Source organism: Suricata suricatta, chromosome 2, assembly GCF_006229205.1.
Source record: "Suricata suricatta isolate VVHF042 chromosome 2, meerkat_22Aug2017_6uvM2_HiC, whole genome shotgun sequence".
Lineage (NCBI taxonomy): Eukaryota > Metazoa > Chordata > Mammalia > Carnivora > Herpestidae > Suricata > Suricata suricatta.
The window spans coordinates 130,913,736-130,930,810 of record NC_043701.1 but is presented as its reverse complement, the minus strand read 5'-3'; the positions used below and the strand labels follow the sequence as shown (position 1 = coordinate 130,930,810).

The 17,075-nt window shown below is 36.2% G+C and overlaps 1 protein-coding gene across 4 annotated transcripts in view; it reads right to left on the bottom strand.

Moving 5' to 3' along the window:
• Nucleotides 1-562: 562 nt before the first annotated feature.
• Nucleotides 563-17,075, bottom strand: part of CCAR1 (cell division cycle and apoptosis regulator 1) — a 57,404-nt gene continuing 40,891 nt past the window's right edge. For all 4 annotated transcript variants that reach the window (XM_029931795.1, XM_029931792.1, XM_029931793.1 and 1 more), the window contains exons 17-25: nucleotides 15,627-15,818; nucleotides 10,742-10,981; nucleotides 10,232-10,343; nucleotides 4,910-4,992; nucleotides 4,435-4,581; nucleotides 3,293-3,413; nucleotides 3,018-3,203; nucleotides 1,982-2,187; nucleotides 563-1,417 (exon numbers count right to left, since the gene is read on the bottom strand). In XM_029931795.1, the coding sequence (XP_029787655.1) occupies nucleotides 1,358-1,417; nucleotides 1,982-2,187; nucleotides 3,018-3,203; nucleotides 3,293-3,413; nucleotides 4,435-4,581; nucleotides 4,910-4,992; nucleotides 10,232-10,343; nucleotides 10,742-10,981; nucleotides 15,627-15,818 (1,347 nt within the window). In that variant the 3' untranslated portion in view covers nucleotides 563-1,357. The remainder of the gene's footprint in view (nucleotides 1,418-1,981; nucleotides 2,188-3,017; nucleotides 3,204-3,292; nucleotides 3,414-4,434; nucleotides 4,582-4,909; nucleotides 4,993-10,231; nucleotides 10,344-10,741; nucleotides 10,982-15,626; nucleotides 15,819-17,075) is intronic.

Sequence of the window (17,075 nt, the reverse complement as noted above, 5' to 3'; positions counted from 1 at the left end):
TTTTCTTTTTTAAAAATATTATTTGCTTATTTAGGCAGGCTCTGCACCCAAAACAGGGCTCAAACTCATGACCCTAAGATCAAGAGTCACATGCTCTAATAACTGAGCCAGTCAGGCACCCCTAATCCTAGATTTCCCCCCCAAAGATTTTATTTTTAAGTAATCTCTACATCCGATGTGGGGCTCAAACTTAGAACCCTGAGATTGAGAGTCACATGCTCTACCCACTGAGCCAGCAGGCAGCCTTCCTATATTTCTTTAGACCAGAGCTTCTCAACCTGAACACGACTGACATTTGGGGCTAGGTAATTCACTGCTGTTGGGGGGCTGTCCTATGCAATGGAGGATGTTTAGCAACATCCTTGGCCTGTAACAACTAGATGGCAGTGGCATTCACCCAGTTGTAACAAGTAGAGTGTTTGCAGACATTGCCCAAGGTCCTCTGGGGCAGAGGATCAGATATCCCTGTTGAGAGCTACTTCTTCACAGTCTACCACATTTCCTATACTTTTCACTCAACAGTTAATCAACTCTTAGGTGGTTCTGAAGGAAGTACACAGACTAATAACAAAATTAGTTTTAATTGAAGAAGGCTTAACTTAAGACATCATACTGACATCTACTGGCTTGGTACTAAACTGTACATTTGACATATGCTGCATTTTTTTAAAAACCCTCCAAAAAATAGGTGCTAGTTTGGGAAAGTAGAACAATTAATTGAAAGCAGTAACATTAACATTAGTACTGTTTGTTTTTTTTAAGTCTAACATATAATAACAATGGTAACTATCTAGTATTTTCTTAGTTTTTGATGTACTGTCTTGGATGAATTGAATTTTTAATGATTGGCTTAGAGACTGATAATTAGAGGGCTTTTTTTTAACAAGTAAAAAAGTATGGTTCAAAAACCTTGCAAAAAATTAAGCAGCATGCTATTTTATGATTTATACTGAAATTTTAAAAGACTAAAAATTTTTTTATAAAAACCTAATGATGGTAATTCTATAAATAAAATTACAATCTTCTAGGTATTTTAATAAAAGACATTTGGTAATTAAATACTACTATCAATTAAATTGATGAACTTTATTGGGGTTAAAACTATAACAAAGTTCATCCTAAAACATTTTGCAATGCAAAATTATTTCACTCAAGGAGTGTTTAATATTTGAATGCCAGGAATTACAAGCAATTTTCAAAAGCAGAGACTCTTCACATTCATAAAACTTTATACATCATTTGAACTAACAGATATTTATACTACTAAAATCAAACATGCATCATTTTCAAACATTCTTGTATCATGATTTAATATATTACATTATTTAACACCGTTCCTCACTGCTACATGTATTTATCATACGCTTGCACCATTCTCCTTGGATTTCTGATCTTTATCTTCATTCTTCATGTTGTCCTGTAACACAACAGACAAGGAAACAGATTTATTAGATTCTCTTAAATGTAACTTTAAAAATATACATTAGTAAACAGATACTCTAGGATAGCCCATTTTGCCATACATAAAAAATTGACCTTGGGGACAACTGTGAAAGAAATCTCTCAAGTCTACTATGCAGAACAATTTCTAGTAGTGAGAAAGTTATGTAAACCTGAGAAATTTAAAGTTCTAAGGAATAACAGTAGTATATTTCTGGCAAAGTAATGGGAATTTTCACTCCTTATTCTGAACGATACTGAGGATGTGGCAGATCTCTCAATGATTGAAATCACTTTGAGATGGCACTGAGCCAGATTTGTCATTTAGTGACAAAGCACACATAAACCACACTGACATTTCAACTAAGTTCTAGGCAAATACAATCTTTTGGAAATTGCTTTTAATTAATCTGATGAAGGACAGAATGATACCATTATTTGTGCCTAGAAAAACCACTAAGAGCTTAAGAACACTAAAATTTTCAAATATAAATTTAAAAGTTGAAATGTATTAAAAATATGAAAGTATAAAACTGCTAACCTTCTTCAGAACAGTGTGGATTTCATCCATTACTGTAGATAAGTTTCTGATTGTCTTACTGAGTTGGTTTTCAAATTGCAAATTCATGTTTTCTGTAATCTTTAAGTTTTCTTGCAATTGACTAAAGTCCTTTTTAACTTCTCTGAGTTCACCAGAGAGGCTTTTGTTGGAATTCTCCAAATTTAATATGGTTTTTTCATCCTCGTCTGTCAAAAAAAAAAAGGAAATAGGTCATCTTTCCCCATTAAGATCCCCAATTAAAAAATTCCTCAATGTTTATTTTTTTAGAGAGAGAAAGACAGAGTGCAAGGAGGGGAGGGGCACAGATCGAGGGAGACACAGAATCAGAAGCAGGCTCCAGGCTCTGAGCAGGGCTCGAATTCACAAACTGTGAGATCATGACCTGAGATAAAGTCGGATGCTTAACCAACAGCCACCCAGGTGCCTCTTTTTTTTCAGCTCAGGTCATACCCTCACTGTTAGTGAGATCAAGCCCCACATTAGGCTCCACGCTGACACCATGGAGACCACTTGGGATTCTCCCCGACCCTCCCCTGCCTGCCTGTGCTCTCTCAAAATAAGCAAACATTTAAATAAACAAACCAATAAAAGATGCAATAGAATACGGGATGCTGGCCTGGCTCAGTTGGTGGGGTAGGCGACCCTTGATCTCAGGGTTTTAAATTGAAGCCCCCACGATGGGTATAGAGAAAGACTGTTTAAAAATAAAGTTTTAATGGGCACCTGGGAGGCTCAGTCGGTTAAGCATTCAATGATTCCGTTTCCCTCCGCTCTGTGCCACCCCTGCTTGTGATCTCTCTCTCTCAAAAATAAATTAAGTAAACATCAATGCACATGAAAATCTAAGGTTCTTCTAAAGCTAATCAATGTTGTAGTTTTTAATAAAGTGCTCAAAACTAAGTTACATTATTTGCCTACTCTAAAAGGCAAAGGATGGACAAGCATGTGTATGTAGGTATGTATACATGTATGTAAACACATAAATCCCAACAGGGTGTTAAAAATACCAAAATACCTGTTTTTTCTTCTAGCAACTGCAGCTTCTGTTCTACTTCAGCTCTTACTTTTTCACTTTTTTCCAGTTTTTGCAAGAGGCTTCCTACATCTACCATTGCACCATTGTACACGATAAGACCAACATTTTCTTCCACATCCTTTGGTTCCTGTTTTACTGTTGGTGTTGGAAGTAACAACCTGTTTCCTATAAAATAAGAAACCATATTTTATTATTATTTTTCTTTCTTAATAACACAATTATAAAATGACATAATCTTAAAATAATACTCAAACCTAGCATATCTTCCTGCAATGCTTCAGACTCTTCATGGTTTTCTTCATCTTTTGAAGTGTCTGTTAACTTCCGGTAAAAGCAAGATTCACGGAGTACTACTTTATTCAGAAGCTTCTTTACCTGTTATTCAAGCAAGTAAACAAGTTAAAAAGATGGTTCAGTTTTTGATTTCCTTAATTGTGTTATTTTCACATATGAGGAACATCAATGTCATTTGTGTTCTTAGTACCTCTCCTATTCAAATGCTTCTGCTTTTTTAATAACTATATTCTCCATAAACCTAAATCTCAAATAATCTTTTGAAAAAATGTGTTAAAAAAGAAAAGGTATAACACTAATAGAACACTAACATATACACTAAGATAAATGTAGAGAGATATTACAGCATATAGCCTGTAATTCTAAAACATGGAAACTGCCTAACAATAGAGACTAGTTAAAGGCAATTATGGTACATTTATGTTACAGAATGATATGCAATCATAAAAAGAAAAAAGTGGGTGTGTGTGTGTGCCTGGGTGGCTCCATCAGCCGAGTGTCGGACTCCTGAGTTTGGCTGAGGTCATGATCTCAGAGTCCTGGGATTCAGCCCTGTGTTGGGCTCTGCACTGAGTATGGAGCCTACTAATCATATTTATTCATTCTTTTTCTCCCTCTCCCCGCCTCCCCCACCCCGTCCCATCACCTGCTCTAACACTCTCTCAAAACAAACCAACCAACCAAACAAACAAAAAACAAAGTGGGTCCCTATTTTTGTGGTAGACTGGCCATTATATATACTGTTAAATGAATAAAGTTGTCTAGGGGCGCCTGGCTGGTTCAGCTGGTGGATCATGGAACTCTTGATCTCAGGGTTGTGAGTTTGAGCCCATGGTGAGTACAGAGGTTATTTAAAATATTGAGAAGAGAAGAGACGAGAATAGAGAAGAAAAAGAAAAGCTATCAGTAATGTGTAAAATGGTTTCAGATCATATGTACATGTATATGAGTTGCTTACAAAAAGATCCAGAGGACTATATATGAGGCCAGACGTATAGAAAAAAAGAGGACTTTTAGCTTTTTTTACACCACACATTTCAGTATTTCTTGACTGTATTACTTAAAATGTCTTTTCACTTTAAATATTCATAAGACAGATTACCTGAGCCCGAGAAAGATGTAGTCCAAGAGTATAAAGTATTTCTTCCAAATCCTTCTCAAGAAGGTAACCACAATGGCTTTGATCAAAATAAACAAATGCCATTAACAAATCCCTGTTAATTGTGATCATCTGAGTCTTTTCTTTTTCCTAAAGAAAATGCAAAAGATAACAGTGAAAAGTGAGAAACTGGTACTGTGTCCATATAACAGCAAAAATTAAAAAAGACCTTTGCCTCATGTTAGAAGTTAAAATGAATTGATCTGGTTTATGTGTATGGGAGAAAGGAATAAGACATACCAGTTTATCTGACATAAACATAAATACCAAAATATAATTGGCTGAAGTTTGCTCCAAGCAGTAATATGTAGATATACAAAGACCAATAAACATCATGACTATGTTATGCTAAAGAAGTCTGAATTATGTGAGAAATGGAAATTATTAAATTATAAAGAACACAGTATCCAATAAATACCTTATCTTTAGAGGGCCTCTCCTTGCAGTACCTGTTGATATCTCTTTTGTCATCTCGTTTGTTTATTTCTTCCTCATCTCGATCTATAAAATCAATACAACAGGAAAATACTCATTAATACAGGTGTTTCCAAGTATTACAGAGGCCAAAAATAGTTTTCTATTACCTAATAGCTTTCAAAACACCCAAGGGCAAAAAAAACATGTATGAATAAAAACGGTTTGGAATTTATAAGAAAAACTATAAAGAATAAGAAGCAGAAGAAATGTATAAAGAGACTACAAGGAGGAAAGAATTAACTTTATTAAAAAATCAAATAACTTAGTTCCATAAAAATTTGGAGGGCATAGTTCAAAAAATAAGTTTTACATATAAAATATAACATGTAACATATAAATATAACATATATAACATACAAAAATATGTTTAAATGTTTTAAAACATTCAACACAGTAAAACTAATTGCAAATAGATAATTGCAAAATAAAACATATCTGAGATACCTTTTATTAAAAACTTAATTTCATCAAATTGATAGGTAAAAAATAGGTTCCTGTTGTTACATGCTCCTCTAATTACTAAGATTCAACACCATTTTAGACATTAAATGACACCATTTTCATTTTTAAAAAATCACCAATTGTACTTTACCAATGGAAAAAGAGTAGTCTTCCAATTACTTGATAGTTTAATGAAGTATAAAGTATGGGGGGCGGGACCTGATGATATCATAAACAATCAGCAACTGGAAACATAAAGGAAACCAAAAAAAGAACTATAATCCTACCACCCTACTTGGCTTTGCAGTTTATGATATTCATTCAACAAAGATCTATTAGACTATTTGGATACTGAGACTGCTCCAGGCACTTGCAATAAACATCAGCAAAAGAGGACACAAGAACCACTCTTCCATTTTTTAAAAAGATTTTATTGGAAAAAAAAAAATTATAGAAAAAAGTTTTAAAAGTTCTTTTAAAGTTTCTTTTATTTTTAAAGATTTTTGAGAGTGTGCAAGTGGAGGAGGGGCAGACAGAGGGGAAGGACAGATGATCTGAAGAGGGCTCCCTGCTGACAGCAGAGAGCGCCTAATGTGGACCTTGAAACCACAAACCATGAGATCATGACTTGAGCTGAAATCAAGAGTTGGATGCTTAACTAACATAGTAACCCAAGCACCCCTTTTAAGATTTTATTTAATGTTTTATTTGAGAGAGAGAGAGAGAGAGAGAGAGACAGACAGACAGACAGACAGCGTGAGCAGGGGAGGGGCAGAGAGAGAGAGACACACACACACACACACGGAATCTGAAGACAGGCTCCAGGCTCTGAGCTAGCTGTCAGCACAGAGCCCGACGTGGGCTCGAACCCACAAACTGCAAGATCATGACCTGAATCAAAGCTGGACGCTCAACTGAGACACCAAGGTGCCCCAAGATTTTATTTTTAAATAAAATTTTTTTACATGTTTATGTCTGGGGCAGGAGGGAGAGCATGTGTGGAGAGAGTGTGTGTGAGAGAGCTAGTGGGGGAGGGGCAGAGAGGGAGGAAGAGAGAATCCAAAGCAGGCTCTGCACTATCTGCACAAACCCCAACATGGGGCTCAAACTCCCAAACTGTGAGATCATGACCTGAGCAGAAGTCAGGACACTGAACAACTGAGCCACCCAGGACCCCCTTAAGATTTTAAGTAAACTCTACAACCAACATGGGGCTCAAACTCAAAACATGTTCCACTAACTAAGCCTAACAGGCATGCCAACACCATTTTTGTATATATGTATTTGTGTTTTTAATTATTATTATTATTTTTTGAGTGTGTGTGAGCAATCAAATGGGGATGGGTAGAGACAAAGAGGGGGAAAGAGGATCTGATGTGGGCTCTGCGCTGACAGCATTGAGCCCAATGTGGTGCTCGAACTCTCCAACTGTGAGATCATGGCCTGAACCGAAGTTGGACCCTCAACTGACTAACACACCGAAGAGCCCCTGTATGTATGTATTTTTAAGTAGGCTCCTTTCCCAAAGCCCAATGCAGAGCTTGAACTCACAACCCTAAAATCAAGACATGAGCTGAGATTAAGAGTCAGATGCTTAACCAACTAAGCCACCCAGGCACACCCCAACAACTTCATTCTTAAGTAATCTCTACACCCAACGTGGGTCTCAAACCCTAAGCCTGAGATCAAGAAATGCATGCTCAACTAAGCCAGCCATGTGTCAAAAAAACCCACCCCTCTTTTCCTTACTAAAAGCTCATGTGTATTCAACTAGGAAAAGGACAGTAAGTAAAATAAGTAATCAGTATAGGAAAATAGGTTATAAAATCTCTAAGTAGAACAGAATAAGGACCAGGAACGTGTACTGGTGGGAAGGACTGCATTTTTAAATGGGGCTGAGTGCAGAGTAGGCCTCACTGAGAAAGTGATAGCTGAATGAAGACCTCAAATGTGAAGGAGTAGTTAGGAAGGAAAATCTCTGGGAAAGAGTCTGCGCGAAGGAGAACTGCCAATGCAAAAGCCCTAATACAGGGACATACATAATGGGTTCAAGAACCAGGATCCATTAGGTACAACATCCAAGTAGAAAGAGTGGTAAAAGATGAAATTACAGACTTGATGTATGTAGTACAGCTTTAGACAGATGTCACTTTGGCTTTTAACATGGAGTTAAATGGAGACCCATTGCAGGAGTCTGAAAACAAATAAAAGAAATTTAAAAACATAAATGAAATGACTTAAATTTTACAAAGGTAATTCTGTAAATTGTGTTGAGAAGAGACTTAAGAGGAGAAGCGAAGAGGCCAGGAAACCAGATAGGGAGATATTTATTTATTTAAATGTTTGTTTATTTTGAGAGCAAGTGAGTGAGTGGGGTGGCGGGGGGAAGCAGAGAGAGGAAGAGAGAGAATCCCAAGCAAGCTCTAAAATCAAGAGTTGAAAGCTTAACCAATTGACCCTCCCAGATAGAAGATTTTTAAAAATAAACTAGGGGCGCCTGGGTGGCTCAGTCGGTTAGGCCTCCGACTTCGGCTCAGGTCAGATCTCACGTTCGTGGGTTCGAGTCCCGCATCGGGCTCTGTGCCGACAGCTAGCTCAGATCCTGGAGCTGCTTCCGGTTCTGTGTCTCCCTCTCTCTCTGCCCCTTCCCCTCTCATGCTCTGTCTCTCTCTGTATCAAAAATAAATAAAACATTAAAAATAAAAATAAAAATAAACTAGGCAAGGGGAACCTATGGGCTCATCCAGCTCTTGATTTTGGCTCAGGTCATGATCTCACGGTTCCGAGATAGAGCCGGTATTGGGCTCTGCACTGTGGCACAGAGACTGCCTGAGATTGTCTCTCCCTATCTTTCCCTCTCCCCTGCTTGCACTCTCACTCTTCCTCTCAAAAAAACCCAAACACTTGGGGCATCTGAGTGGCTCAGTCAGTATGGCATCCGACTTCAGCTCTCTCTCTCTGCCTCCCCCCCACCCTTGGTCGCTTGAGCTCTCTTTTAAAAATAAACATTTAAAAGATTAAATATCGGCACCTGGGTGGCTCAGTGTCCAACTTTTGATCAGGTTATAAGCTCAGTTTGTGGGTTTGAGCCCTGTGTTGGACTATGAGCTAATAGCTCAGAGCCTGAAGCCTGCTTCAGATTCTGTGTCTCCCTCTCTCTGCCTCTCCTCTCCCCTGCTCACACTCTGTCTCTCTTTCTCAAAAACGAATAAACATTAAAAAATTTTTTAAATAAATAAAATAAAATAAAATAGGTCAGAAAAACATGGCTTAGATTAAGGTTAGATTAGTGGAGCTGGTGAGATATGGTCTGCTTCTAGATGTTTTTAAGATAGAGGCAATATGACTTCCAGACAGACTGGAAATGGCATATGACAAGAGGAATTTAGGATGATTCCTAGAATTTAGTTTGAGCAATTTAAAGGATGAAGTTGCCATCAAATTAGTGGGATAAGGTTAAGAGTGGAAGATTTTTTTTTTGTGTGTGTGAAGAGGGGCGGGAAGCAGGAATTCAGTTTTAGATACGTTTATTTTGAAATGTCAGATAATGGAAATATCAAGTAGGCAGTTGACAATATGGGAGAGAGGTCTGACCTAAGACACATTTGAGAACTGTCAGGATATAGATAGCACTTTAAGTCAGGAGAATGGATGGAACACCACCAAGGTAATTATATAGTAGAATAAAGACGACAAATAAGGATGAGAGCCAGAACATTCTGAAAGACAAAATAATGAGAAAACAGTAGTGATTTAATTAAAGCAGTGATAGGACCAAACGAGAGAATGGAAGAGGGCGGGAAACCAGGACAATAAAAAAGGGCTAAATTCCACTGGACAAAGCAGGTAATGGAAGATAAACGGAGCAATATTGCTATTGAGGTTATTAGGACAATTAAGACTAGAAATTAGGTTAACCACCTAAATGGAATATGACATTACTGTTAATTTTCTTAGGTGTGATTACAGAATTACAGTTAAGAGACTACTTTTTCTTAGGCAAGCTGAAGAATTCCTTCTTTCAAATGGATCAGAAACACACACAAGTAAGACAAAATATTTACAAATGAATGGATTGTTGGTTATGGAGTGTTTGATGCACTAATCTCTCAGCTTCTTTTATGTTCAAATATTTTCATCAATGCAAAGGAAAGTAAAATGCTATGGCAGCAAAAAGAAAAGGTAGAGGCAAATAAGAAAATACCTTAAATAATAATAATCCTCAGAAATATATACCAAAGAAAAATCTCTATCCTAAAAAAGGGTCTTTAGAGGCACCTGGGTGGTTCAGTTGGCTAAGCATCTGACTGGCTCAGGTCATTAATGATCTAGCAGTTCTTGGGTTCAAGCCCATTTTGGGTAATTAATAGGTGTGTAGCATTCCCAGGCAGTCCTAGGTGTCCTACAGAAAAACACTGAGTTGGACACAAAGTGGGCCAGGCTGGTGTTAACAGAAGAGAGGGCAGAGTTGGTGTAACTAGCCGTGGAGAAAGCTGACTTGGCTGGTGTGGAACAGAGAAGACCACTTGTGTATTCTAGGACTGCTTGTCCTAAGAAGAAAGTGCCTTTCAGGGTCTGTATTTGAAGGTTTACAATGTATGTCTGGTTCTCAATTCCAACAGTATAATGAAGATCTAAATAAACTACTATGTTCTACCTTTAAAAAAATTCTCCATCTATTAATAAAATAATAAACAGATTTTTACTAAAAAATATTTTACTGTTTCTAACAAAGAAAAAAAATTTAAAGTTATAGATTGTGATTATATAAAGTCACCAAATATGTATTTTTCATCCGAGGAGAAATAAATTTGAATCATACCATCTTCTTCATCCTCAGCTTCTTCTGCTTCCATTGGATCATACTCATCCTGATTATTATCTTCTTCAGTTTCATCATCATCTTTAGAATCATCTTTTCTTTTATCTTCTTTCTGTAATTTAAAACGTCTTAAAATTAAGATATCTGACCAAACGTTAAATGACTGAAACCAAAAAACATTAAATTCATTAAATTTAGTTGAGAAAGAGTAACATTATAAAATTTTCTTAAGATTACACTTTAAAAGTAAACTACCATTTACAATATATGTAAATAAATCATTATGCAATATACCTTAAATTAATAAAAGAAATAAACTACCAGTAACAAAGATCTAGATGTTTATAAAGACTTAATTCAAAGAATTAAATTTCTAATAACACACTAAAATCTTTTAGTTTGGCCTTCACATTTCACTATCATGATGAAATTCATCATCTTTTTTTATACTCCAGAAGACTAAATGAAAACTTCTAAATCAGGATGCTGGCCATGGAAATAATTACAGACCTTCCTTTCATCTCTATCTTCTTTTTTATCCTTATCATCGCCTGATTTTCTCCGTTTGGGTTTTGGCTCATCAGTTTCATCATCTCTCTCTTCTTTTTTATCTTTTCTCTCATCTTTTTTGCTTTTCTTCTCCTTTTCTTTTTTGTCCTCTTTCTCAGGAAGAGATAATAATGATTTGTATATTCTGACACCAAAATCTCTTTGAAGCATTTCATTGAAAAGTTCTGCAAACAATGAAACCTATAAAAAGACACCAAAAATAATGCAACTTTAATAGAAATACTGAATATATCCAGCACAATAATTTATCAAATAATGACCTGCCACATCTAACTAACAATTATTCACTAATAAGAAGAGTTGTAATAATTGGTGTTGATGATATTAAAGATTCTCAAAAAACTAAAAAACTCTTGTGAATATATGAATACTATATGTTAGTGTACTTTTGGTCAAATTTTAGAAAAAACAAAATTCTACCATGAATTTGAAAATGAGTAGGAAAAAAAAGATTTCTACTATTTTACATAGCAATTCATCATAAATGAATTTTATTCTAATTTACTCAGCAAGATTTTCTGAAATGCCTACTATGTAACATGGACTGTTTATGGCACTGGTGATACAGCAGTAAAGAAAACATAAAAATCCTGACTCTAATGAGCAATCAATCAAGCAGGGAAAAGTAAAAGATAACCAAACCAAAATCAAAATTTAAGAACAAGTAGGATAAACACAGAGAGACTAACAAGAAAGTGTAGTATAGTCAGAGAAGGCCTCTGAAAAGTGGGGTGAAGGTGGCAAGGGAATGGGCCATAAACATCTAGAAAAGTGTTTAAGGGGAGACCAACTCAGAATTCTGAACAGGGAGCATGCATTATTATGCAAGTGTCCATGGATACTGACATACTCATGAACCTAAAATTAAACACTAAATTTTCTACATAAAGGTTTCTAAGGACGGACGGGCTTAGTCAGTAGAGCACACAACTCCTGATCTTGGGGTTGTGAGTTTGAGCCCCCCCATTGGGTGCAGAGATTACTTAAAAATATTAAAAAGAAAAATCCTAAGGCTAATTGTTTCTAATAGACTGAAAGGGTTCAGGACTTGAAATGGTTGAGCACAGCTCTAAAATAGTAATCTTGGGGGAGAGGTGACACCTGGGTGACCACTGGGTTGATGTCTGACTTTGGCTCAGGTCAAGATCATGAGCTTCATGAGTTTAAGACCCACATCAGGCTTGCTGCAGTCAGCGCAGAACCCACTTCAGATCCTCTGTTCCCCTCTCTTTGCCCCTCCCCTGCTTGCCCTCTCTTGCACGCTCTCAAAAATAAACTTTAAAAAATCATAATAAATTAAAAAAATACATAATCTTGGGGTACATGGGTGGCTCAGTCAGTTAAGCACCTGAATCTTGATCTTGGCTCAGGTCATGATGTCACAACTGATGAAATCAAGCCCCACATGAAGCACTGCAATGACACTGCAGAGCCTGCTTGGGATGCTCTCTCTCCTCTCTCACAAAATAAATAAATTAAAAAAAAAAGTAATCTTATACAATGTGTTCAGTATATCTGACAAAACACTTTAGACTATTTTTCTGATCATAAATGATAATATAATGTATTAAAATTGATCTTGTAATCTATTTTCTTTAATTCATACTCAGTCTTTATACATTTAAACAGAAACCTAAAAAAAATCCCCCCAAAACCCAGAAATCTATTAAGTAAAAGGACATTAAGATGTTGGAAACTCTTTCCTTTAACAATTAGTGTAAACTAAATAAGATCTCCCTTTGCATAAGTAAATAGCAAGTGGCATATCTTTTCCTAAGTCTTCTCTTTTCCATCACCTAGAGATTAAAAGTAGTAATTTAAAGGTATTAAATTAGAAGAAGCCCAGAACAGTACTGAGAAGAATAGAATTAATTTTTTGAAGTTTATTTATTTATTTACATAATCTCTGTACCCAATGTGGGGCTCAAACCCACAACCCTGAGACCAAGAGTCACATAATCTTCTGAATGATCCAGCCAGGCACAAGCTAGAAAAGCAGAATTGAAACTGAAAGAGAGAAATCTAGCATTAATATTAAATCAATCAAAGATTTAGAGTTTTATGATGTTTTTTCTTAATTATAGAATTTTAAAGAATTTATTACCATTAAATTTTTTTTAATGTTTATTCATTTTTGAATAATGTTTATTTCATTTTTAGCAGGGGAGGAACAGAGAGGGAAACACAGAATCTAAAACAGGCTCCAGGCTCTGAGTGTCAGCACAGAGCCCAACACGGGGCCTCGAACTCAACAAACCATGAGATTATGACCTGAGCTCAAGTCGAACACCCAATTGACTAAGCCAGCCAGGCACCCCATTACTGCCAGTTAAAAAAAATTTTTTTTAATGTTTATTTTTGAGAGAGAGACAGAGTGTGAGTGAAGGAGGGGCAGAGAGAGAGAAAAAAAAGAAAGAGAAACACAAAATCCAAAGCAAGCTCCAGGCTGCGAGCTGTCAGCACAGAGTCTCACGTGGGGCTCAAACCCACAAAATGTGAGATCATAACCTGGGCTAAAGTCAGCCGCTTAAACGACTGAGCCACCCAGGTGACGATTATTACCATTTTTTAAAGTAACCTCTATAATCAACACGGGGCTCGAACTTACAACCCTGAGATCAAGAGTAGCATGTTCCATCAAATAAGCCAGTCAGGTGTCCCTCTTACAGAGTATTTTTTAAAAACTTAAAATGACATCTGCATTCTAAACAGATTAAAAAGAAATTAACTCAGAAGATGTGTTAGGTGGACAGGAAAAAAAATAAAGGATCATTTTGCTAATGAAAGCCTGTTTTATAAATTGCTTTGTTTCAAACAGAATAGCATTAGTTTGAGATCCATGGACACCATCTGTCAGATTTATAGTATATACTATGTAAGTAATACCTAAGACTAAAATTTTCATTTATTTATTCAAATTACTACTAAGAGTTATGTTACTATCAAGAGTTCTTTTAAGACAACTGGTAAAAAAAAGAAAATCATATAGTTATAATATTTAAAAATACTGGCTTAATAGAATCATTAATGTACTAAAAATTCTAAAAATTTTATTATTTGCAACTTGTCTTACAACATGACCAATAAGCATGCACTGCGTATTTTATAACTGTCACAATAATTCTCTATATTTGTTTGTAAATGCCTCCAGTCTTAAGTAATTCATTTTCATCTTGGGGACAACGACATCTAAGGTCAGGTACATATGACTAACTTGATTTATAAAATTATAATTTATGAAGTAAAACAAACAAACAAAAAACCAACGTGAGCACCTGATGAATGGATCAAGAAGATGTGGTGTATATATATATACAATGGAGTACTACATGGCAATGAGGAAAAATGAAATCTGGCCATCTGTAGCAAAGTGGATGGACCTTGAGGACGTCATGCTAAGTGAAATAAGTCAGGCAGAGAAAGATACCATATGTTTGCACTCATAGGTCTAACAGGAGAAACCTAACAGAGGACCAAGGGGAGGGGAAGGGGGAAAGAGAACTGGGGAGAGAGAGGGACACAAATCATGAGAGACTACTGAATACTGAAAACGAACCATGGACTAAAGGGGGAGGGGGACGGAGGGAAGAGGGTGATGGTCATGGTGGGCGGCACTTGTGGGTAGAGGGTGTTATATGGAATCCAATTTGAAAATAAACTATTAAAAAAAAAACCAATGTGAGATTTGTTGATAAGATATAACAATTGAATACAATTTTTCACAGGCTATTAATAAAACAATATTTAAAAATATTTTACATTGTTTTATTTAAAATTAAGCAATCACTTCTTTAAGGATAGAAATCTCAATTATTTTGAAAAACTAAACTCTATGTTGTAAATCTGCTGTATAATAATGGTAAAAAAATGAGGTGACTGGGTAGCTCAGTGGTTGGGCATCCGGCTTCGGCTCAGGTCATGATCTCATGGATCATGGGTTCTAGCCCCGTGTCAGGCTCTATGCTGATGGCTCAAAGCCTGGAGTCTGCTTGGGATTCTGTGTTTCCCTCGCTCTCTGCCTCTTCCCCACTTGTGCTCTGCCTCTATCTCTCAAAAATTAAATGTAAAAAATTTCTTAAAAATGGTAAAAGAGAAATAAGATTCATGTTGGAAATAATTATCAATTATTTCATCTTACATCTCAATCACAAGTAAAATTTTAAATCCTATTAAATGATATTTATTTTTAAAAAATTTATGTTTATTATTTATTATTGAGACAGAGAGAAACAGCATGAATGGGGGAGGTGCAGAGAGAGAGAGGGACACACAGAATCCGAAGCAGGCTCCAGGCTCCGAGCTGTCAGCACAGAGCCCGACACAGGGCTCAAACCCACAAACTGTGAGATCATGACCTGAGCTGAAGTTGGACGCTTAACCGACTGAGCCACCCAGGCACCCCTTAAATGACATTTTAATTCTAGATTAAATAATAAAGCATTAGTTCATTCCCAAAGGAAGCAATCTGATACTGTGTATCATGTGTCTCCTGAAAGTCTGATAAAAGAACACACCACTACTTATGAAGTCGTTTTTTAAAAAAATTAAGTCAGAATCTGATTAAAACTTTAGATCTCTATCAATTTACATGAGATACAGAGGCCAGAGGAATATTTAAACAATCCTATAGGAATGCAATCAACAAAAATGAGTCTTTTAGGAAAATCAGCTGGTGTCCTCACCCCCACCAAAGAAAAATTGCAAGGAAAAAAAACCCTCAAACACAAAATCCATGAAAAAGGCCATCAAAGAAATTTAAGAAATACATTAACCAATCAAAATGTATGTACCTTATTTAGATCCCGATTCAAACGTAAAACATTACCTCGAATGAGTGTTCTTTATTATCCTCTAATCTGTAGTCCAAAAGTACACTCAAAGACATAATGCTACAGTCAAACTTGCCACTTTTTGCAGCCCAGTTTGGATGTACTATGATGGCTGGTTCATCTGGCAATATGTATCTTCTTTCCCGACGCTGGCGTTCCATTTCCTCTTGACGTTTTCTTTCTTCTTCCTACATATTTGAAATTTTAAGTACTGGTTGTATCTCCACATACCATATATGTTATCAAACGTACATCATGTAAAGAAAAAGGGCAAAATTCCCATGACTTCGTAAGGTGATTATGCCAAACATACTGCTGTTATGAAAGTTCACATTTACTAAAGATAGCAGTTTTTATGGCTCCTACTTTTCTTACTTTTCAGTTTCTCAACATAAGAAATGGTCTTCTAAAGAGAAATAAACCCTTCATTGACATTATATAAATCAAGGTATTCTAGAAAAAGTGATGGTAGCATAGTTTCTGGATCTTCTTGAATCCCCACATTAAAAACACAGAATAATCTCTATACCAACACCAACATCCAAGGACATTCACATCAAAACAAGGTGAAATGGGATCCCCATAAACCCCAGTCAGTATATGAGTGGTAGGAAACCAGCCACAAGAGCCAAAAGACCTATATGTTACTGGCATCTGTATAGAGAGAAAGCAAAAGAAAACAAAAAGAAAAGCAAACAGGAAAACCGGGGAGGAGGAGTTAAGATGGCAGAGAAAAGTAGGGAGACCCCTAGGCATCATCCCTCGAACAAAGTTAGATAAATACAAAATCATTTTGAACTAAGAAATCTGAGGACAGAGAGAGCAACAATGCACAACTAGAAGTGAAAAAAACACCAGATCATGAAAGTTCAGCTGAGGATCTAAATCCTCAGAACCAAGGGAAACCCCAAGATGGAGAGGCCCCTGCCAAATACCAAGAGAAAGAATGTGGGAGAGCCAGCCCAGGAGATGAGCCACATGATGGGCACACGTCTTTGACATGGGCCTCACCTAGCGTGTTTAGGCACAGAGCACAAGTGAGATATTGTAGGATCTCCCATCTTGCCCTCCAATTTGGTTTCAAATCCCTGACTTCTTTCCATTTATCTACTTAGAAAAAGCAAAAATTAAAAAAAAAATCATCAGGATATATACTTATTTTCTCACTGACTTTAAGTAAAATCTAAAATTAATCAACAAAATGTGTGAGTTTCTTCATCCTCCATTAATGGTTAAAACTGTATATTCAACAACAACAGAAAGATAATGTAGTCCTAAGTAGCAATCCAGCTTTAATTCTAGGGCACTGAATCACCTTGTAAACAAATTATAGTAACTATGATTTACCAACAGGCACTGTACTAGGTATTATTAGGATTTCTTTTTGGCAAACTTACATAACAAACCAGAGAATAAAATTTAAGTCTTCATCATCATGAAGGAAA